Source organism: Geospiza fortis, unplaced genomic scaffold (assembly GCF_000277835.1).
Source record: "Geospiza fortis unplaced genomic scaffold, GeoFor_1.0 scaffold40, whole genome shotgun sequence".
NCBI lineage: Eukaryota > Metazoa > Chordata > Aves > Passeriformes > Thraupidae > Geospiza > Geospiza fortis.
In genome coordinates, this window is record NW_005054297.1 from 17,952,044 (window position 1) to 17,975,246 (window position 23,203).

Genomic DNA, 23,203 nt, shown 5'->3' on the forward strand with positions numbered 1-23,203 from the left:
TTTTTTCCCCTCAGTATTATTTACAAATAAAGCATAAAAATTTAAAGACAGAAGTAATTTTCAGCAGCTTGATTCTTATCTCCCAACAATTTGATGTTTAATTCCTAAGTTTCATGACCTCATTTACTTGCAGAGCCACTCCTGCTGCTTATCTCCCAGTGTGGTATAAAGCAATTATAAGTAGCACTCTGGAACATATTTTCAGCAATTATGGTAATGTAGATGATTAGGAAACAAGCTCATAAAGTTTGGCAAAGACAGTGTTGGTACTCCACTCTCCTTTCTGATGCAGTGTGAAATGTTGCCTCTTACTATGGGAAAGTAATTAATTTTTTATTCCTGTTTCTCATACTAGCATTAATTTCAGCCATGAAATATGCTTGCCATCTGACACAAAGTAACAAAAATTATAAAAGGAAACAAGGATATATAGGAACAGGATAAAATTGTTTCTTTAATCACAGAATTAGATATTTGGAAAATAAAAATATATATTGGGGGAGGGAATCCTTTTATTGATTTTCTGGATAGTCTTCAAGAGAAGTGGACACTCATTAAGCTTCTCATCACAAAATTATCCACAAAAATTAGAATACTGTAGGTGACAGCTCATTGGGAGCAATGGGTTAAAAGTGGAAGACTGGTGGGGATTGTAAACACACTCAAGTGACCTTGCAGCTGGGAACGCAAAAAGTCTGGAGAGCAGCAATGTAGAAAAAAAGTAATTCATGCTTTCCACTGTTTGTGTTCCGTGTGCCTCCAGAACACCTGTGTATAGATAACATGGGTGTTTGGTAAACAGGAGGCACCCTAAGGATTAGGCTCGAGCTCCCTGCCTTGATCCTAAGATCAAAGCCCAGAGGAGATCACAGCACAGTGGTAAACAACACTTGTGCAAACCCTTGGCAGTCTGCTGGGAACAGCAGGATGGGACTTTCCAGCATGAACTGGGCTTGGTAGTGTCAGCACCCATGTGTGTCCCTCTGCCAAGACCTCTGGGTTTGTTTTCTTGGTTAGTACCTGTTGTCTTATACCTTACAACAGTTCTATTATCGTTAAGCCACAAGGATTCCATTGCTTCAGAGTTGATACCTTCTTAATGATCCTCGTGAGCAGCTCCTCTGAGCACTGACTCTTCTGGTCCTTGCAGCAGCCATCTAACTCTACCTACTACTCCACTCTTTTATGCCACTTGTTCTTGTTAGTTACAGGTGTTTCTAATCTTTAGTAATTGGCCCCAGCTGCAACTCGTTGGGGGATAGGATTACAGTCTGCATTGCCTTCGTTTATCCTACAAGTACTGACACTTTTCTGGTTAATTCCCCAAGGATACTAGGGGAATGCAACTATGTAGGCATATCCATGCCTCAGCTTCCCTTCCCCCAGCCCTCCAGTAAGCTTGTAAGTGGTTCACCCATTTTTACTACATTCAGACAAGAGAGGGGAATTTCTTTTTGCTGTGTGGCAACCTCCTAAGACAGAGGTAGTTCCCAGCTTCAAGGTCCATACATGTCCTGCAACCTCATCCACTCCTGTTTTATGCTAGAACAAAAGAAGTCTGTGCAAGAATAGAAGAAGTCTGTGGCTCAGCCATATTTTCTTCTGCCAAATCAGTGGTCACAGAGTTTATTGTTATTACTGCTTTTTATTTAGTAATAGGAAAATTAATTCATTTTTTCTGCATTTTAAAACAAGTACTTTACACTCCAGGCTAACAAAAAACACCATTGAAAAAGCACTAATACACTTTATCCCATTGCTCTGAGGGTTGTTATTCCACAGCAACACTTTGAGTGAGTCAGTAATGCTCATACTGTGTAGTTTTTTCTAGAATCCAGTCTGAATAGTCAGCAACTTTGGTGTAGACTCCCGGCTGCCTGGGGCGGGCGCAGCCTTCGCCCCAGCTGGTGATGCCCACCAGATACCAGACCTCCTCGTGCCTGCAGGACAGGGGCCCTCCTGAATCTCCCTGTACCACAGGAGAAAAAGAGAGAGCATGCAAGGAAGAGGCCTCATCAGTATTTCTATCACAAAGAAAACTGTGAATAAAATCAGCATAATTCAATGTTACCACCAGCATAACAGCCTAGATTTCAGTCGCTCTCACTTATAGCTAATTAACAGAGGACTGAAGCAGGTGTTCTGATTGTTTAGTAAATTGATTTCTAAGTAGTCATTGCAAACAATTTCTTCTTCCCATGAAGGTTCAAAACCACTGGTTTATATTATTTTCTTTTTATTATCATTATCACATACTGTGATTTAAACACATCTACATACAGTGTTTTAAAACTGTATGTAGTATTGGCAATATTTTTTTCTTATGACCATATTTTTAGTATCTCTGTTCTCTACGTGCCTTATCCTGCTTGAGTGACTCTGTCCCACTCAGAATAAAACACCTTTGTTTTTTCTTTTTCTATTCCTTTCTGAATATAAGATTCCTTAGAGAAGCTGTTATGAGTTGTTAGGACAACAGCAAGTGTGGTTTTTTTTAAACAGCATCTCCATGTTCTGTTACACTGTATCAGATAAAAAAAGCTTAATTGGCATAGAGGAAAAATTACATCCCAGCTCCAAGTATTTTTATTCCTAACTAATCACAGCAATAGTAACATTTCAGCATACAATTATTAAGCGTTAAATGTTTGCAGTGAAAACTGTATGTGAAAGAGAATTTAATATTAATAATCAAACTATTTTCCTCTTGCAGAAATTAACTCAGAATATTTAAAGTGGTGAAAGTGCGTGAGTTTACTCTTGAGCAGAGACTTTGGCTCATGGAACTCATGCTGTTGTGACATTTTCAACTCTATGAACAGAGCAGTTTTCACAGTTTGTTTTCAGCCTTCTATTCCCCATGCATTTTAATAGCATTACTAGCACCCTCCCTTCTGGTTTATACACAATGGATGCTTTAAAATAAGATTTCAGGCACTCTATTTCCTACCAAGAAATGGAAAAAAAATAAACTACATAGGAAATCTGCTCTTAGTGGAGAAATGCTTCAAGATACTGTACTTATGCTCTCTGGATTTCTGATAGCCTGAAGGAGCACTGTTTTATTCCCTAAATGGATATCTATATATCCACACTCAGAGTTTCCTATCCATGGAATCTATCCCTAAAGATTTCAATGTCATATAAGAAGTATTTTCCATATACCTTGGTTTTCAGTGCTTTTGACAACAAAAAGTGACAAGTTAATCAAGAGCTCTATTGATAATCATACTTTTCTGATAACAATTAAAAATAATTGCATTATTCCTTTACATATTTGAACATATGGTTGGAATATATAACCACACACTACTGTTTGTCGTTACCTTACAAGCATCCCTTCCTCCTTCATCATAGCCAGCACAGATCACTTTGTCACCGATTCTGTGCTTCCGGTACCTTGCCTGGCATTCCTCTTTTGACATGAAGGGAACAGGAGCCTTTTGAAGAATATCTTGGACCCGACCTATATGGAAGGCAATATGAGATGAGAAATGTTTGGTTCTAAAAAATAAAGGTTAAAATTCAACTCTAGAAATCCCCATACACTGATATTACAATGTGGGAGGTCAGTGCTTCTGGAGTGTCAATAGATGTTCATGACACTGATTTTCCTTCCTTTGTGTTAGCAAACAATGTGAATTGTCTTCTAATTTAAATGCTTTTATGATGCCGTCTTCTTTCTCTGACTGGAAAAGGTTCAAAACTCCCTTCTGATGTGCAACAAATCCTCATATTGGAAAGGCTCTCAGGACATTGGCCCTTGGAGCATTGCTGTTAGCAGTGCTTTGTGTTAGTAACTATTATTTCCTGGTAAAGTGTTGCAATAAGTTTGAAATCTCCCAGTTGCCAAATCTGCTCTGTCCTAGTAGTTTTTAAGATGGAGAAATTTGCACATAGACTAAATAAGAGTATTTAAAACCAGCTTTTTCTCTAGTAAGTAACAGAAGAAATTTGTCTGTACAGTAACTGCCTAAATTTGTTAGATTTCACATTGAACTATAACTTTCAGATAGGCACATGTATAAAGGAAAAGTTTCTCTTTAAAGAGATGCATATACATCTATATAAACATATTAAAAATAAAATAAAGAGATGTAAAACCACAGCTTAGTAATTAAGATCTTTTTGGCCTACCTGCATATAAAATCAGAGGAGTTCAAATCTCATCTACTATCAAAACACAAGTCATTGGCATGGTCTATAATCAATCTTCAGAATAAGAAAAGCAACATACTTCTAAAGTCATATGAATACAATCGCATAAAAATATCATGTGTTATGTGCAGACTGTAATTCAAAACAGTTCAGTGGTAAATTTATTGCCTTTTTTTCAGCTAGGAAAAAATAAAAAAGAGTGTGCAAAACCCAGGTATGTACTGGGATTTGCCAGTAGATTAAACTAGAATCTAAGGAATGGTGTTGTAGAAAATGTATTTAGATGTATGTAGAGGATTGAAATATCAAGTACTTCAAACTACTGAACCAATTTATAAAATTAATTATTGTGTCAGAGCATGGAGCTATTTAATGATAATTTCATACATCTTTCATTTATATTTTATGGTGTCTTAATAGAAATCAAATTTAATAAAGAATTATGTTAAAGTACTGTCTAGAAGGAATAGTGGTAGCTAAGAATGGAGAATAATTTTTTTTAGAGAAGGAGAGGTTTTTTGTCAAAAACATTGACCTTAAAAATACAAAAATTCACTGCTTAAAAGTATTTCTCTGTACCTTTTTCTTTTCTGTAACCCCATCCAATTACCCAACAGTCAGTATAAAATATGTTAGTGTCTTCTTTCGATGGCAGGCAGATAGGCAGTTGAAGATCTAAAGTACAAGAGAAAAGATTAGTTTGTCCAGCAGAGACAACTGCAACAGTAAGGTTTTGTGGGCACCCACACGACCCCTGACGACAGCTTCCATTTATGCTTTGTCCCTTGCATTATGCGTGACTCCCAGCACGTAAATTAGAGCCACCCATGTTCTTTTTGAAGCCAACAGAATAGATTCTCCTCAAACCCCAGTAACTGCATATTAAAGGAAGCCAGCCCAGGCGTCATGCACTGCCATAAGCAATGCCAGCCCTGTGTCATCCTGCATGTTTTCACAATTCCTCTGCAATATGCTACATACCAGTAAAATTCATAGGCTCAGCAAGTTTCATTAAAGCAATGTCGTATCCAAAATGTGCATATTTATACTGAGAGTGAACAATAATCTCTTCCACTTTGAAGAAGGGTGTATCCTCATTTATTTCTGATTGTCTCAAAATGCCAGCATAGATGCGCCAAATATTGGGATTCTCTAGACTGAGGGGAAAAGAATAACAGTCAGTCTGTGACTAAATAGCATAATGCAGTATTACAGTAAGAAAAAAACTCATATCTCCTGAGAATGTCTAGGGTTCTGTAAGTATTTGTTGTCTGCTTTAGAATTTCACCTTCTAGATTCATTAAAATAATTTAGCATCAGCAGTACAATACTGTGCTAAAAAGGGAGAAAGTATGGACTTCCAGTTACATTAAGAAAACAATGTCTACCTGAAAATTTCACCTTTTGGCTACATTGCAGCAGTTCATCTATTTCTAGTTCTCATTGTTATTATCTTGAAAGGTAGGCCTCAATTTCCCTTGCAGGCTGGGCTAACCTTTGAGGCTTATTTGTCCATTTGCATTTAGGGCTCACCTGGCGACGCAGTGAGCAGCCGTGAGGATCCACTGGTTGCTGATGATGGAGCCCCCGCACAGGTGTCTCTGGCGGGACAGCTTGGCGTGCAAGCTGACCTGCCACGGCCACTCACCAGGGGAGGAGTCTGTCCCACCAACAATCCTAATTGTTCTTGCAGAATGCTGCATACACACTATTAAATTACAGAAGTAATTTAAAGCTGAGCTTAAAGACAATTTGCATTCACCAATGAAAAATGAAGATGAGACTACTGCTGATCACTGAATAGGCACCAACTATTGTGAAGAAGGTGATAAATGATACATTTTTCATGGGTTATGGTCATAAAGTCCATTAAAATCAAATTCACAGTGCTGTTCCAGTCTTTGCTATCTATTGAATTTGCAGGCAATCTCAACGAGGGGAGAGAATGATGAGGAGGACTACACTGATATCAGAAGGCTAATTAATTACTTTATTATACTATATTATCCTATATTCTATTACATTAAATCTAAACTGAATCTGCCAAGCACTCCACTCTGCACCCAACTGCACAGAATCTTGTAACTGTCATCGGACAGTCCTGACACATGCACACTCTTGGCCCTGATAGGCCAAGGAAACAAAACACCATCACTCTGGGTAAACAATCTCCATATTGCATTCTACTTTTGCACAAACACAGGCACAGCAAATGATAAGAATTGTTTTTCCTTTCTCTTAGGTTCAGAGAATGTGAAACACAGAAATATTCTTGGGAAGAATTGTGCCTTGCTTTTCTCTGTCAAGAGAAATGTGGTGACAACTATCTGAAGACCTGACTGACTTCACTTTTCCAGAACACTAACTTTACAAGATCACCCACTGGGACAGTGAAGCCACTTTAAAAAATTATGGTTTGGCCTCCTACACTGAAATCAGGGAAGCACTGTCTATTTTTCATAAAAAAAGTTTTACTTACCAGTACTGGCTTTTTCTTTGCATAATCTTAGTGAGTATCCAGAGATTCTTCCTGGTCCATGTACTATTTTCACTGGAGATCCATTTGAGGACATTCTTAGGTGACACTCACACTTTCTGCCAATGAATTAATGCAAACATTTTGTTTGTATTTTTTTCACTGAACAACACATACATTAACTTGCTCACCCATGCCTGAAATGATTATTTCAGCAATCTTTGAACATTTTAAAAAGTATATCTCACCCTTCTTCATTGCATGAATCTTGGAGGAGAGAATAGGAAAAAAATTGGCAGCGGATCATGTCTGTGCAAACCTGCTGACAGGCTCGGTGTCCTTTAGTATAAGTGACAGTAAGTTCATCTCCCAAAAAATCCATCTGCATGTAAGTGCGAGAATTGCAGGCTGTAAGAATGATTGCATTCAAAGCATCAGAAAGTTATTACTTAGATTAATTCAAAATTAGTGGTTTTATTGTAATTTGTATTTTACCAGGAAAAGATCTTCTGCAATTTAGGAGGCCAAAGCCTGATACAGCATTTTCTTGTGATATCAGCCCCTCTGGAATTCCACTTGTTGATGTCTTCAGGAGGCAAAGATTTCTAAAATTAAATATTTTTCACAGTAACTAAACCTGTTCTCACATTCCAAAAATAATTGTTTAGGTACTGGTAAAAGAAGGTTCTTTCCTAAATACACTCTTTTCTCCCAAATCTCAATCTGTAGAAGTATTTAATATGAAAATGCACTCCCTGTGTTTACTGGTTTGCACTAAATTGAAGCAATCAATTGTGCTGTGAAATGTCATACAAGTATACTACTAAAAGTGGTACAGTATTTATACCTATATAGATGACTTAAGAAGATGCATGCAATCTCAGCTTTGCTTCTCCCTGAAATTCCTTTGAGACTTTATTCTTCTGATTTGTGTGCAATGTTGATTTTTAACTATTCTCACTACTAAGTGTGAAAGAAGAACCACAAATAGAAATATTTTTAAAGCCATTAACTTAATTGAAAAATCTTTTCAAGTAAATAAGTTTGCCCTGCCAGGAAACCAGATGGCTCTTTTGATAATGCCATAAAATTCAGCTTTAAGTCTTTAAAACAATCTGGAGGCTCACTGTACTTTTGACATGTATAATTCTTTTCAGATTAAGACCAAATACACAACCACAATACAAAAGTCCTTATCAAGTTGGAAAACAGTTGAAATGCCCACAAGAAATTACAAATTTATGAACAAAACACATAAGAAGCTGTACTTTACTGAAAATAGCCTTTCAGCATAAATTTACATATGTATAAGAAATTAGTGTTTTAAAAAAGACTCTGTATTTTTAAAATGTAAATTTTAAATAATCTACATAGATAATATCATTTAACTGTCATATTCACCTTTGAGATTCTATTTGCCATTTCTTGGTAAAAAATGTAAAGAACAAGCACTTTGGAAAATATGTACACATAGTTTGGCAGACAGAAATATCAGGAGTGAAAAAACTTGTAACATTAATTCCTGAAAACACTTGATCTTCAAAAATGTCCATTTGACAATCTGTATAAAACAAGAACAAAATATCAAAATTCAAAAAACTTTAGTATGTCATCAGAATATTGAGATTTACAAATTATTCATTTCTACCTTTATTTCCATTTTCCTTCTGTGATTGATAAGCTGGAAAGGTAAGACAACATTTTAACTAAAAGCTATTTCTCAGGAATATTTTTGAATACGTAAAGTTATGGAGGGCACTACAGGGATAAGGTTCATATAGAGGAAAAGAGAAAATATGTATTACAGTAGAGATTTGCTGATTATGTATTACAGTAGAGATTTGCTAATCTAATAGGGAAAATTTAAATTAATTTTCAATGGGCATATCATGTTCATGGGAAGACTAGAAAAAAAATAAGGTGATGATCTTAACACTTCTTCTTTTACTACTTGAAAAGTAGGCAGAGTAAGAAGGATTGCTGCCCTCTGACATAGCCAAAATATCAAAACACAACAGAGGCTTGGCAGGATAGTTCACACAACCAGACAATGGACATAGAGGTTACAGGAAATACTAGCATGTTTAAAAAGAGATTAATGAGTGTCCTACTTGAAGTCCCAGTTAGAACTCTAGTGCAAGAATTTAAAAAGAAAAACAGGAAGCATCAGCACAGAGGATGTTTCTTCAACCTATCAAGCTGCAGAGATAGTAAAAATAGTGAAATGATCCAAAAGAAAGAATTTGGTGGCAGCAGAGAACTTGAACTGTTGAGAAAGTGCAGCAACCAAGTCAATACTGCCCAGTATGTTATAGAAACATATTGGGAACATCTTACTTCAGAAAGAGAAACTAAGAGGCAGAATTTACTCTGAATCCTGTTAATTTGATGAGGTTTTCAAAAAACATAGGCAAGAAAGGACAACAATATTGGGAAGTAATTACACAATAAGAACAGTAAAAAATATAATCAGAAATGTAGAAAATTAGAGTCATTTAACTGTCACATTTAGTAGTAAAGATCCTATGTTAAGGGGAAATAGCCTTCAGAAGAACAGATAGTTTCAAAGGAAATTATTTTTAAAGTAAAAATGTGGATCTGAAACTTAAGGAAAGCTAATCCATGATCTCAAGCACCATGTTCAGTGATCATTTGCTCAATATCCAGTGATGCCCAGGAAGATACTTTGCAAAGGGCAGAAAACAGACAAATTGCTATGCATGCATAGTGGTGTGTGTGCATAAGAATAAAGTCAGAGAGGCAAAGGCAGAAAATGAAAGGCCACCTAGAAAGGAATAAACTAAATAAATTCAGAAGAAAACCTCAAACAAATATTGAAATAAACCCCTTTCAGATGCTGACAAAACAACAAGGCAAAAGACATTACTGAGGTTTTAAGACTACACAAATCTCTGTCTGGACAGGTATAGATGATTTGTCTGAGATTAGGACAGGTGACCTCCTTAGATGACTTCTTGATGCAGTAGTGCTGTCTAGGCTTCTATGATCACACAATTTATTTCTTCTCTCTCTTGCCTGCTCTTGCCTCTTTCTTAAAACACAGAAAGTGGAGGAACAAGATTGATTTTCACATGATGTCATGGTTTTATCCCAGCCAACAACCAAGCCCCATGCAGTCACTCACTCACTCCCACACCAGAACAAAACAGGGAGAGAATCACAAGGGTAAAAGCCAGATAACTAGAGGTTTCAGGTAAAGACTGTTTTGTAGGAAAAGTCCATGCTGGGCACCAAAAAGGACTTTGGTGTGGTGACCTTGTCTGGATGCCAGGTGCCCAGCAACTTACTCTATCATTCCCCTTTCCTAGCTGGAGAGGTGAATGAAAATGAGATGGAAAATGACATATAGGTAGAAATAAGGCAGTTTACTAAAGCAAAAGCAAAAGTTTGCACACACACAAGCAAAGAGGACAAACCAGATTCTTTTATTTTCTACTTCCCATCAGCAAGTGATATCCATCCACTTCCTGGGAAGCAGGGCTTCAGCACACATAGTTGTTGCTCCAGAAGGCAAACACTGCAAATAATAAATGCCTACCCTTCTTCGTCATTTCCTTAGATTTTATAGCTGAGCTGACATCATATGACATGGAATGCCCCTGTGGCTAATTTGGGTCAGCTGACCTAGGTGTATTTACTCCCAGGATCTTGCCCACCCCCAGACTATTGATAGGAGGAATGTTGGGGAGAGAGTGCTGATGCTGTGCCAGTACTGCCCAGCAGTAAACCCAAGCACTGATTTTAGAAAGCAATATATTGATACACATCTCTATGAAATGTGATTTATACAGGAAAATTAGATTATCTGTGAGATAAAATAAGGCTATATGAAAGCAGAATAACATCATCATCATTAAGGGAAAATATTACACAGTAAGACAAAGTGGTGATAGAATTAAACAGAAAAAGAAGAAAAAAGAAAAAGTGAAAGATGTTTCAGCTGAGAATAAGAAGGTTTGATATACACTGTTTGATTTTAGACACTTGAGAATTTTGTATGAGTAATGATCGCAGGAACAAGCACAGACTTTTTCCTTTCATCACAAATCAACCACGAAATGCATAGTACATCCTTTCCTATTAGCCAGCTGTATTAAAACACTGCAGATCTTCAATAAAAATTTTCAAGTGCATACACAGTATACAAACAGAATGTAGAAAGCTCCATATTTCCCCTGATCTTTGAATCTGATGGGCTTTTATCTTTAATTTTTGTATCTATGATACAAAGATAACATACTTTTTCATCAAGTTAATATTATGAAGGAATTCTTTAGATCTCTAAAGGGAACTGTTTCTGTAAGACAAATGATAACATGAAAAAATTTAAAAGATACGAACCTCCTTTGTCCCTGAGTGTACTAACTATATTTTAAGAATAAGATTATTTTAGAATTATTCTACATAATGAAACATTTCTACATGTGAGTGATAGATTGCATTTCAGGATACATGACCCTTAAAACCAATCAGAATCAGAGATTTTAAATAGTTACCTAATTCAGAAAGCTGACATGGCTTTAGAGAGAATCCAGAGACAACCTCATCAAGCGTCTTTATGTTGGTTGGAGTTCCGACACTGGTGTGTTTCAAGAAGCATTTTTTACTGAATGAAAAAGAGTAAAGAAAGTGGTAAAAAAACAGGTCTTCTTCCTCGGACCAAACCATCCTCCTGAACCCACAATTCCTACCATTGTGCATGGTCTGGCCATGGGCCAGGACAATCTCCAGCCTCCAGAACAGAGTTCAAATGTTGAACAGAGCTAGCTGAACAATGTTTAACTTCCACAATTGAGCAGATTAAGAGCTCAAAAATAGGTCTTATTAAAATGAAATAATTTCTCTGTATACTCTGATGATGCTGTTTTCAGAACAATAAGCAGAGTAAGATTGAACAGAGCAAAAATGCAGCACAGCTATCAATATAATTTGCATTTCAGTATCTCCAGAGAATTTTAGGATTTTTTCAAGGCTGTAATAATCAAGTTTGTTTTTCTGACCAACAGACAAATGAAAGCCAATTTACAATTGATATTTTCCCACCTGTAAGTGTGAACAAACATTTCAAGGAGGAATAAATTAAATATTCTTGAGTAAATTCTTGCACCTTAGAGTGCTCTGAGATTTAATCTATTTAGGCACAGGGCTGTCCAGGGGGATGAATCCAACCTGTATTTACCAAAAGCTTGCATTGTGAAAATTTTCAGAGGCATATGTAAAAAAATGACAACGGTTGTCATTGGTACATCGTTTTTGACACTCTTGATAGCTGTCAGCCATAGTAATATCAAAAATATTCCCTTCCATATCCAGTCCTACATGGACATCTGGGCTGCAAGCTGTGAAGAAAGAGAGACCAAGTTCTGAAAATGTACTTCTATTCTTTTCCCCATCCCTTGCCCCAAATTGCCCAAAAGATAGCAGATTTTCTGACACATCCTTCATAATCCGGATGCCACATCCCACGCTCATTTCAGTTACATCATACTTTATACATAGATTCAGCACCAAATCAGAAATGTAGGTTTAGTGTAGTACCTCGTGGCAAGGGGGTAAACTGGCAGACTTTGACAGTGCCTTTGCCTACATGAGAGAGGGGCTCTAACCACTGTGGCTGACTGAGAACAGGATGACACTCACCAAAGCAAGAACTCAGAATCAATATTAAAATATATTTTCCCAGTTCCAAATTCATAGAGCAGGTTAAATGGCATATTCTGTCCTCATAAGCAAGAGACATTTCCCACTTGAGTCAGAATATTACCCTTCAGAGAGAGAGGACCACAACTGTGGGGTTTAAATGAAGGTCATTTCACAGAAGAAGAGTCAGCCAATGATTGGAGGCATTTTTAAACGTGTATGCATAGAGTTTCATTTAGTCTGATTCTAGAGTAATTCAGTGATATTAATTAGTCTAAATAGCATAAAGAATAATATCCCACTGAAATCTCTTTCTATTCCAAAATACTCAGAATTCCAAACATGAAGGGTTACTGACAGGAAAGAGCTTTTAAGGGGCCTGACTGCTCTGAAGGGCAAGTGGCAAGCAAAAGAAAGTACAACTTATTGATAATAGCTACAGTGGACAACTTGCATAAAAACCCACTAAGTCCTGCCATCTTGAGCTGCTATACCAATACAACTAAAGAGGTAGCCTGACATCCGTAAGACACTATTTGTCCTCGAGTCAGGAAGTGAATAAATATATTCTTCCTTATTCCATTTTTCTAAAGTACCACACTATGCTTAAAGTTGATCTCCTTTTAATGACATCACTATGACAGTGCAAATTTAAAACATTCAGAAAATAACACATTTAATAGGCTTTTAATATGCCTGATGATAACTTGCAGGCATGGCATACTGACATTAGGTCTTCATGTATACCCTAAAAGATGCAGCTGCTAAAAAAATTATTACACAGAACCACAAAAGTATTAGCATCACTTTGTGACAGCGCACTTTTGCTTTGCTGAACATCTGCACCTCAGAGTTAGGAAACAGGATCACACATGCCATATGAGCCACTCTCTGGACTGGAACTGTAGTAGTAAATTAATCTTTAGAACTGGAGTCAGTAGTTAAAGCTGCCATCTGCCTGCCTTTAGCAAAAGAAACTGTAATTGCAGGAACATGATTTCCCCGTTACCTCATCTGGGGACCCTGGGTGGTGGATAGGTGGGCCCGAAGAGTAAAACCAATGGAGATTTTGTCACCTGTGTTTGAAAGTGGTCTGGCAAAGAACACACAAATCACTGCTTGGCTGCCTCCCTGATTCTATTCCTCTTCCCAAAATGCTAATTTTTTTAACAGCTCCTATGCAATGCAAAGCATAAAATATATGCATGTGAATAAACATATCTTACCACTAATTTGGTTACACTGTTTTAAGGAATGTCCAGAGATAGCTCCTTCCATATCCACTTTCGGCAGCATTTCTGTATCGCTGTCTTTTAAATAGCAGGAGAACCTGTGTTTTAAAATGCAGCAATTCACAGCTTTGGCAGTACAACACAGACATTCATAACTGTTTCTCAGGTGAAATGCACCCTGTCCAATATCCCTCAACATGAAAATTTTGACAAGTGTAATTAGAAGAAAAATAGGATCAAGCCTCACACACTTTGTTGGCAGCTGTGGCAGATGAGAATATTTTGTGTTTGTGGGAGCTCCAAGAGGTCTCAACAAAATGAGAAGATGAGCCCAGGGCTGGGAGGACAGAAATGCACTGGGCATAGAGAGAAAACAACCTCATTCTCTCAGGCTACTGAAATTCTTAATTGTGAGAAAAATATACTAAATAGAAAGGATGGGGGACAATACAGGGGATCATTGAAGATGTGAAATTATTCACATTGTCCCTCAACAATAAATACATGGCCTAGAGGAGGGAGTGCAGAGTCAGTTCTCTTTCCTTCAAAGGCCACTGTGTGAGTGCGAAAAATTGGGCATTGTCAAGTTTAACCTTTTGAATTCAAGCAATTACTCTTAGATCACCAGTTTTAGAGATATTTGACATTTTTTTCCCATGGCAACCCTGCACCTTTCCCTGCATGCCTGTGTTCTGTCAAAATGTTACTAGGTTTTTAAATTATCACAGGAGACCAGCAAGTACATGAAAGTTCTACCTTTTTGCAGGATCTTTAGTCCATGTGGCTGGCAAGTAGGTGAAGAGCAGACAGGTAGGATGGTAAGTGCACACTATTTGGCAGTAATTGGCACTTGGTGTAAAAACTGTAGTGAGGTCTCCTCCTTGGAAGAATGTATTTTCATAGATCCGAGTCACACATTCTGACACGGAATAACAAAATTGTCAATTATTAGAGACAGGAACACTCAATTCACCAGGAGAGGGTGAAGCCACTTCTCGTCTTCATCATTAACCTTGATTTTAAACCAGGCTTTTGTCAGGAAAAGTGGAAAAGGGGGGGTGAGTAGCACAGTTCCTCTGAGTCTCATCTTTTCTCTCCAGCAGAAATAGTACTGTTTAGGGTGTCTCCCTCTGTTCCCTGCCTCATATTCAATGCTGGAGCAGGGCAGCTTGAGCCCAGGTAGAAACCCAAGAAGCTGGATGGGCCACAAGGCAGATCTGCATGTCAGAGGGGGAAAGTACCTTCCCATGGCAAATCTCAGGAACAGCAGAAGCCTCTCCTGAGAGAGGCCAACACAGAACATCATTATGAGGAAAACCAGGAAGAGGAAGTGCAGATAACAAAAGGAGTTAGAAAGTTTTATGTAAAGACAATCATATTTTTTAGGGATCCTCTGAATTCAGAGTCACAGGTGGTACCACTGCACACAGCCTCAATGGCTCCCAGGATTTCATAGACCTTCAGCTCTCTCACACTCCACCCAGGACCCCCCAAACCGTCTTCACAATGAAGAAAATACTGTTACAGGAATAATTTCTCAGGAATAGTTTAGAATAAAATTGAGCTGTACTACTACCTTGCATCGAAAGAAAGGGAGGAACAAGATTGATTTTAACATGATGTCATGGTTTTATCCCAGCCAACAACCAAGCCCCATGCAGTCACTCACTCACTCCCACACCAGAACAAAACAGGGAGAGAATCACAAGGGTAAAAGCCAGATAACTAGAGGTTTCAGGTAAAGACTGTTTTGTAGGAAAAGTCCATGCTGGGCACCAAAAAGGACTTTGGTGTGGTGACCTTGTCTGGATGCCAGGTGCCCAGCAACTTACTCTATCATTCCCCTTTCCTAGCTGGAGAGGTGAATGAAAATGAGATGGAAAATGACATATAGGTAGAAATAAGGCAGTTTACTAAAGCAAAAGCAAAAGTTTGCACACACACAAGCAAAGAGGACAAACCAGATTCTTTTATTTTCTACTTCCCATCAGCAAGTGATATCCATCCACTTCCTGGGAAGCAGGGCTTCAGCACACATAGTTGTTGCTCCAGAAGGCAAACACTGCAAATAATAAATGCCTACCCTTCTTCGTCATTTCCTTAGATTTTATAGCTGAGCTGACATCATATGACATGGAATGCCCCTGTGGCTAATTTGGGTCAGCTGACCTAGGTGTATTTACTCCCAGGATCTTGCCCACCCCCAGACTATTGATAGGAGGAATGTTGGGGAGAGAGTGCTGATGCTGTGCCAGTACTGCCCAGCAGTAAACCCAAGCACTGATTTTAGAAAGCAATATATTGATACACATCTCTATGAAATGTGATTTATACAGGAAAATTAGATTATCTGTGAGATAAAATAAGGCTATATGAAAGCAGAATAACATCATCATCATTAAGGGAAAATATTACACAGTAAGACAAAGTGGTGATAGAATTAAACAGAAAAAGAAGAAAAAAGAAAAAGTGAAAGATGTTTCAGCTGAGAATAAGAAGGTTTGATATACACTGTTTGATTTTAGACACTTGAGAATTTTGTATGAGTAATGATCGCAGGAACAAGCACAGACTTTTTCCTTTCATCACAAATCAACCACGAAATGCATAGTACATCCTTTCCTATTAGCCAGCTGTATTAAAACACTGCAGATCTTCAATAAAAATTTTCAAGTGCATACACAGTATACAAACAGAATGTAGAAAGCTCCATATTTCCCCTGATCTTTGAATCTGATGGGCTTTTATCTTTAATTTTTGTATCTATGATACAAAGATAACATACTTTTTCATCAAGTTAATATTATGAAGGAATTCTTTAGATCTCTAAAGGGAACTGTTTCTGTAAGACAAATGATAACATGAAAAAATTTAAAAGATACGAACCTCCTTTGTCCCTGAGTGTACTAACTATATTTTAAGAATAAGATTATTTTAGAATTATTCTACATAATGAAACATTTCTACATGTGAGTGATAGATTGCATTTCAGGATACATGACCCTTAAAACCAATCAGAATCAGAGATTTTAAATAGTTACCTAATTCAGAAAGCTGACATGGCTTTAGAGAGAATCCAGAGACAACCTCATCAAGCGTCTTTATGTTGGTTGGAGTTCCGACACTGGTGTGTTTCAAGAAGCATTTTTTACTGAATGAAAAAGAGTAAAGAAAGTGGTAAAAAAACAGGTCTTCTTCCTCGGACCAAACCATCCTCCTGAACCCACAATTCCTACCATTGTGCATGGTCTGGCCATGGGCCAGGACAATCTCCAGCCTCCAGAACAGAGTTCAAATGTTGAACAGAGCTAGCTGAACAATGTTTAACTTCCACAATTGAGCAGATTAAGAGCTCAAAAATAGGTCTTATTAAAATGAAATAATTTCTCTGTATACTCTGATGATGCTGTTTTCAGAACAATAAGCAGAGTAAGATTGAACAGAGCAAAAATGCAGCACAGCTATCAATATAATTTGCATTTCAGTATCTCCAGAGAATTTTAGGATTTTTTCAAGGCTGTAATAATCAAGTTTGTTTTTCTGACCAACAGACAAATGAAAGCCAATTTACAATTGATATTTTCCCACCTGTAAGTGTGAACAAACATTTCAAGGAGGAATAAATTAAATATTCTTGAGTAAATTCTTGCACCTTAGAGTGCTCTGAGATTTAATCTATTTAGGCACAGGGCTGTCCAGGGGGATGAATCCAACCTGTATTTACCAAAAGCTTGCATTGTGAAAATTTTCAGAGGCATATGTAAAAAAATGACAACGGTTGTCATTGGTACATCGTTTTTGACACTCTTGATAGCTGTCAGCCATAGTAATATCAAAAATATTCCCTTCCATATCCAGTCCTACATGGACATCTGGGCTGCAAGCTGTGAAGAAAGAGAGACCAAGTTCTGAAAATGTACTTCTATTCTTTTCCCCATCCCTTGCCCCAAATTGCCCAAAAGATAGCAGATTTTCTGACACATCCTTCATAATCCGGATGCCACATCCCACGCTCATTTCAGTTACATCATACTTTATACATAGATTCAGCACCAAATCAGAAATGTAGGTTTAGTGTAGTACCTCGTGGCAAGGGGGTAAACTGGCAGACTTTGACAGTGCCTTTGCCTACATGAGAGAGGGGCTCTAACCACTGTGGCTGACTGAGAACAGGATGACACTCACCAAAGCAAGAACTCAGAATCAATATTAAAATATATTTTCCCAGTTCCAAATTCATAGAGCAGGTTAAATGGCATATTCTGTCCTCATAAGCAAGAGACATTTCCCACTTGAGTCAGAATATTACCCTTCAGAGAGAGAGGACCACAACTGTGGGGTTTAAATGAAGGTCATTTCACAGAAGAAGAGTCAGCCAATGATTGGAGGCATTTTTAAACGTGTATGCATAGAGTTTCATTTAGTCTGATTCTAGAGTAATTCAGTGATATTAATTAGTCTAAATAGCATAAAGAATAATATCCCACTGAAATCTCTTTCTATTCCAAAATACTCAGAATTCCAAACATGAAGGGTTACTGACAGGAAAGAGCTTTTAAGGGGCCTGACTGCTCTGAAGGGCAAGTGGCAAGCAAAAGAAAGTACAACTTATTGATAATAGCTACAGTGGACAACTTGCATAAAAACCCACTAAGTCCTGCCATCTTGAGCTGCTATACCAATACAACTAAAGAGGTAGCCTGACATCCGTAAGACACTATTTGTCCTCGAGTCAGGAAGTGAATAAATATATTCTTCCTTATTCCATTTTTCTAAAGTACCACACTATGCTTAAAGTTGATCTCCTTTTAATGACATCACTATGACAGTGCAAATTTAAAACATTCAGAAAATAACACATTTAATAGGCTTTTAATATGCCTGATGATAACTTGCAGGCATGGCATACTGACATTAGGTCTTCATGTATACCCTAAAAGATGCAGCTGCTAAAAAAATTATTACACAGAACCACAAAAGTATTAGCATCACTTTGTGACAGCGCACTTTTGCTTTGCTGAACATCTGCACCTCAGAGTTAGGAAACAGGATCACACATGCCATATGAGCCACTCTCTGGACTGGAACTGTAGTAGTAAATTAATCTTTAGAACTGGAGTCAGTAGTTAAAGCTGCCATCTGCCTGCCTTTAGCAAAAGAAACTGTAATTGCAGGAACATGATTTCCCCGTTACCTCATCTGGGGACCCTGGGTGGTGGATAGGTGGGCCCGAAGAGTAAAACCAATGGAGATTTTGTCACCTGTGTTTGAAAGTGGTCTGGCAAAGAACACACAAATCACTGCTTGGCTGCCTCCCTGATTCTATTCCTCTTCCCAAAATGCTAATTTTTTTAACAGCTCCTATGCAATGCAAAGCATAAAATATATGCATGTGAATAAACATATCTTACCACTAATTTGGTTACACTGTTTTAAGGAATGTCCAGAGATAGCTCCTTCCATATCCACTTTCGGCAGCATTTCTGTATCGCTGTCTTTTAAATAGCAGGAGAACCTGTGTTTTAAAATGCAGCAATTCACAGCTTTGGCAGTACAACACAGACATTCATAACTGTTTCTCAGGTGAAATGCACCCTGTCCAATATCCCTCAACATGAAAATTTTGACAAGTGTAATTAGAAGAAAAATAGGATCAAGCCTCACACACTTTGTTGGCAGCTGTGGCAGATGAGAATATTTTGTGTTTGTGGGAGCTCCAAGAGGTCTCAACAAAATGAGAAGATGAGCCCAGGGCTGGGAGGACAGAAATGCACTGGGCATAGAGAGAAAACAACCTCATTCTCTCAGGCTACTGAAATTCTTAATTGTGAGAAAAATATACTAAATAGAAAGGATGGGGGACAATACAGGGGATCATTGAAGATGTGAAATTATTCACATTGTCCCTCAACAATAAATACATGGCCTAGAGGAGGGAGTGCAGAGTCAGTTCTCTTTCCTTCAAAGGCCACTGTGTGAGTGCGAAAAATTGGGCATTGTCAAGTTTAACCTTTTGAATTCAAGCAATTACTCTTAGATCACCAGTTTTAGAGATATTTGACATTTTTTTCCCATGGCAACCCTGCACCTTTCCCTGCATGCCTGTGTTCTGTCAAAATGTTACTAGGTTTTTAAATTATCACAGGAGACCAGCAAGTACATGAAAGTTCTACCTTTTTGCAGGATCTTTAGTCCATGTGGCTGGCAAGTAGGTGAAGAGCAGACAGGTAGGATGGTAAGTGCACACTATTTGGCAGTAATTGGCACTTGGTGTAAAAACTGTAGTGAGGTCTCCTCCTTGGAAGAATGTATTTTCATAGATCCGAGTCACACATTCTGACACGGAATAACAAAATTGTCAATTATTAGAGACAGGAACACTCAATTCACCAGGAGAGGGTGAAGCCACTTCTCGTCTTCATCATTAACCTTGATTTTAAACCAGGCTTTTGTCAGGAAAAGTGGAAAAGGGGGGGTGAGTAGCACAGTTCCTCTGAGTCTCATCTTTTCTCTCCAGCAGAAATAGTACTGTTTAGGGTGTCTCCCTCTGTTCCCTGCCTCATATTCAATGCTGGAGCAGGGCAGCTTGAGCCCAGGTAGAAACCCAAGAAGCTGGATGGGCCACAAGGCAGATCTGCATGTCAGAGGGGGAAAGTACCTTCCCATGGCAAATCTCAGGAACAGCAGAAGCCTCTCCTGAGAGAGGCCAACACAGAACATCATTATGAGGAAAACCAGGAAGAGGAAGTGCAGATAACAAAAGGAGTTAGAAAGTTTTATGTAAAGACAATCATATTTTTTAGGGATCCTCTGAATTCAGAGTCACAGGTGGTACCACTGCACACAGCCTCAATGGCTCCCAGGATTTCATAGACCTTCAGCTCTCTCACACTCCACCCAGGACCCCCCAAACCGTCTTCACAATGAAGAAAATACTGTTACAGGAATAATTTCTCAGGAATAGTTTAGAATAAAATTGAGCTGTACTACTACCTTGCATCTGCAGGATTTCTTAACTATGAACAACATAACTCTGTAATGGCAACAACTCATGCTGCAGAGCTCTGCAGCAGAGGTACCCAAGCAGCAACCTCCTCACATCTTTCAAAATGAAGGCACTTGTAAGATCGCAGAATCACAGAGTATAATGAGTTGGAAGGGATCTACAAGGATCATTGAGACCCTCCCCTGGCCCTGCACAGGACCATCCCCAAGAGTTACACCACTTGCCTAAGAATGTTTTCCAAACACTTCTCGAATTCTGTCAGGTTTGGGGCTGTGCCCACTTCCCTGGGGAGCCTGTTCCAGTGGCCAGCCACTCTCTGGGCAAAGAACATTTTTCTAATATCCAACCTAAACCTCACCTAACACATCATCAGGCCAGTCCCTCTGGTCCTATCAGTCTCAAGACTCTTGAGGGTCTTGAATATCACTGTAGTGGAGAAGCAGGGTAGAGTCCAAGGGCTCTAAGATCTCTGCATTAAAACACATAAGAGATCTGTCTTTGCACAGGAGACCACACTGTTTTTGAATTTGCCCTCCAGAAGGAGTAGCAAACCAATAAAATGGCAAGTTTTATTCCTGCATTTACCAAGTCTTTTCTCTTTATCTTTAAAAGATAAAGAGAAAAGAATGTACTTTTACAGACTGGGTGGAAACCCAACTGAAAACATTTTACCTAGTGGCTTAATCTGTTACTTTAGAGTGATCATACTGTATCAAGTGATATTAAAAATGAAAACAAAAAGTAATATCATATTGGATTTGACAGTTTTAAAAGACTGCAAGTGGATTTTATTTGTTATTATGATTATACACCATGCAATTCAGTATTTCCTGCACACAGGTATAATATATAATTTTTTTAACAAGGAATAAATAAGCATTATTATACATATTTGCTAGATGTATTAATATCTTTCAAAGGTTAAGTCCTTATTAGTAAAAAATTGGACTTTATAAACATCCAAATTCTCTGGTATGTATACACTTTCAAGCTCTTTCTTTAAAAAATGCTATTTATTATTCTTAGTAGCATTTCTTTATCCAGCTCATCATTAAAAACATTTTCAATTCTTAGAATACACCAAGTGAATTCTAAAGCTAAAAGAAAAGAATATTGCAATTATTTACTGTATCAGATATTTTGGATCCTATTTATCTTCTTCTAGCACAAATTAACACAAAAAAATTATTTATGCTGTAAAACTATGCACCATGTAGAACCATGCCAGTTCTGAACACTTTAATTTAATTAAAATGTTTTCTAGACCTCAGAAATTTTCCAAGATATTTTTTCTGAGACTTAAAGCCAAGTGAAACATTTTCTTAAATAATATTACATTTATCTATTTGATTTTGCTAGAAAGTTGCTACCTAGTTGTTCTCTGAGAAAACAGCTAATACATTACTGAACTTATACCTGTGCTAGTCCTTAGTTATAATTTATCAGGAAAGGGAATTTCAGAGAAGCACAGTGCAGTTTTTTGTAGTTTAACTTTTGCTACTGGAACAAAGTAAATCATTAACCCATCATGAAAGACACACATTACTCTGCCTCCTGCACCCCCAAAGGGCCTCCTTCCCCAGCTGCTGCTTAGGCTACTGACCTTGCCACTGGGCACAGAACAGGGACCATCACACCAATTTCACAGTTACATGCCATGGTCCCATGTGTGCTGGGGGAGGTGACAGCACAGGGGGTGGCAGGACAGTGCTAGTAAAGGCCCACTAGAAAGTTCCATGTCAGACAATAGGGTTATGCCAGTTACACAAACTTAACTAAACTCAATCCAGCAGAAGAAACAGCTCTCTCAAGAGCAGACTGCAGTTACTAATCTCTTCCCCACCTACGAGAGTTTATCTACATTGTTTGTAACTCTCAGGAATTATACATTAACTTACCACTGTAAACAGAAGCAAGTAAGAAAATGAAACAAAAAGTCCGATAAATCCAATTCATCCTAAAAACCACAAAATCATTCTTTAGGATATGTTCAATAAAGGGTTTGTAATTAGTTTTATAAAGCACTGCTAAACCTAACACTGATTTACACTTGTACTGTTTCACCATTAATTCAAAATTACATTGAAAATTACAATTGCAGTTGTGACATGCTATTTTGGCATACCTTTTAACAGCAGAATATTCACTCCTGCTTAGACTGGGAACAATATTCCACTGAAATGACATTACTAATACTGACTCTCCAGATAGTTTGGTAAATACAGTTATCAAGGTAGCAAACTAATGACTCACACTCACTGCTTCATATGCTATAAGAATTCTAAGCTTTATTTCACATGCAAAAACTTAACCTGTGAAATAAGTTAACCACAAAATACAAACCATGAAGACTCCAACTTGCACTGTCCTGTTGCTATGAAAACCTTTCACTGAATACCAGTGCATTATTGCAATAATGATTACATACCTGAACACATAATAAGTCTGGATGCATGGATCAGGTTTGCACTCTACTAAAAAAAAGAAAAGTCAACACTTTATGTTAAATATTACTAGATGCAATGCTATCTCATCTTTAATGTTTACTTTGAATGGGTACTGTTTTTGTCAATACTGCTGCTGACCTTGGGACACATTTTCAGAACATCTATCATCCACACTGCACTGGAATTGATCCTGTATAACCACACATATGCAACATAGTCTCTC

At 37.8% G+C, this 23,203-nt stretch overlaps 1 protein-coding gene across 1 annotated transcript; it reads right to left on the minus strand.

Moving 5' to 3' along the window:
• Positions 1-1,798: 1,798 nt before the first annotated feature.
• Positions 1,799-22,446, minus strand: LOC102045543 (coagulation factor XI; the record flags this gene model as incomplete). The annotated part of the gene is given in 18 exon segments (XM_031062952.1): positions 1,799-1,969; positions 3,327-3,466; positions 4,738-4,833; positions 5,140-5,315; positions 5,692-5,866; positions 6,638-6,753; positions 6,883-7,042; positions 7,130-7,239; positions 8,036-8,195; positions 11,152-11,261; positions 11,835-11,994; positions 13,522-13,625; positions 14,284-14,446; positions 16,569-16,678; positions 17,252-17,411; positions 18,939-19,042; positions 19,701-19,863; positions 22,422-22,446. Coding segments are annotated over 18 exon segments (2,403 nt in total), but the record flags the coding sequence as incomplete, so codon positions are not given.
• Positions 22,447-23,203: the final 757 nt, after the last annotated feature.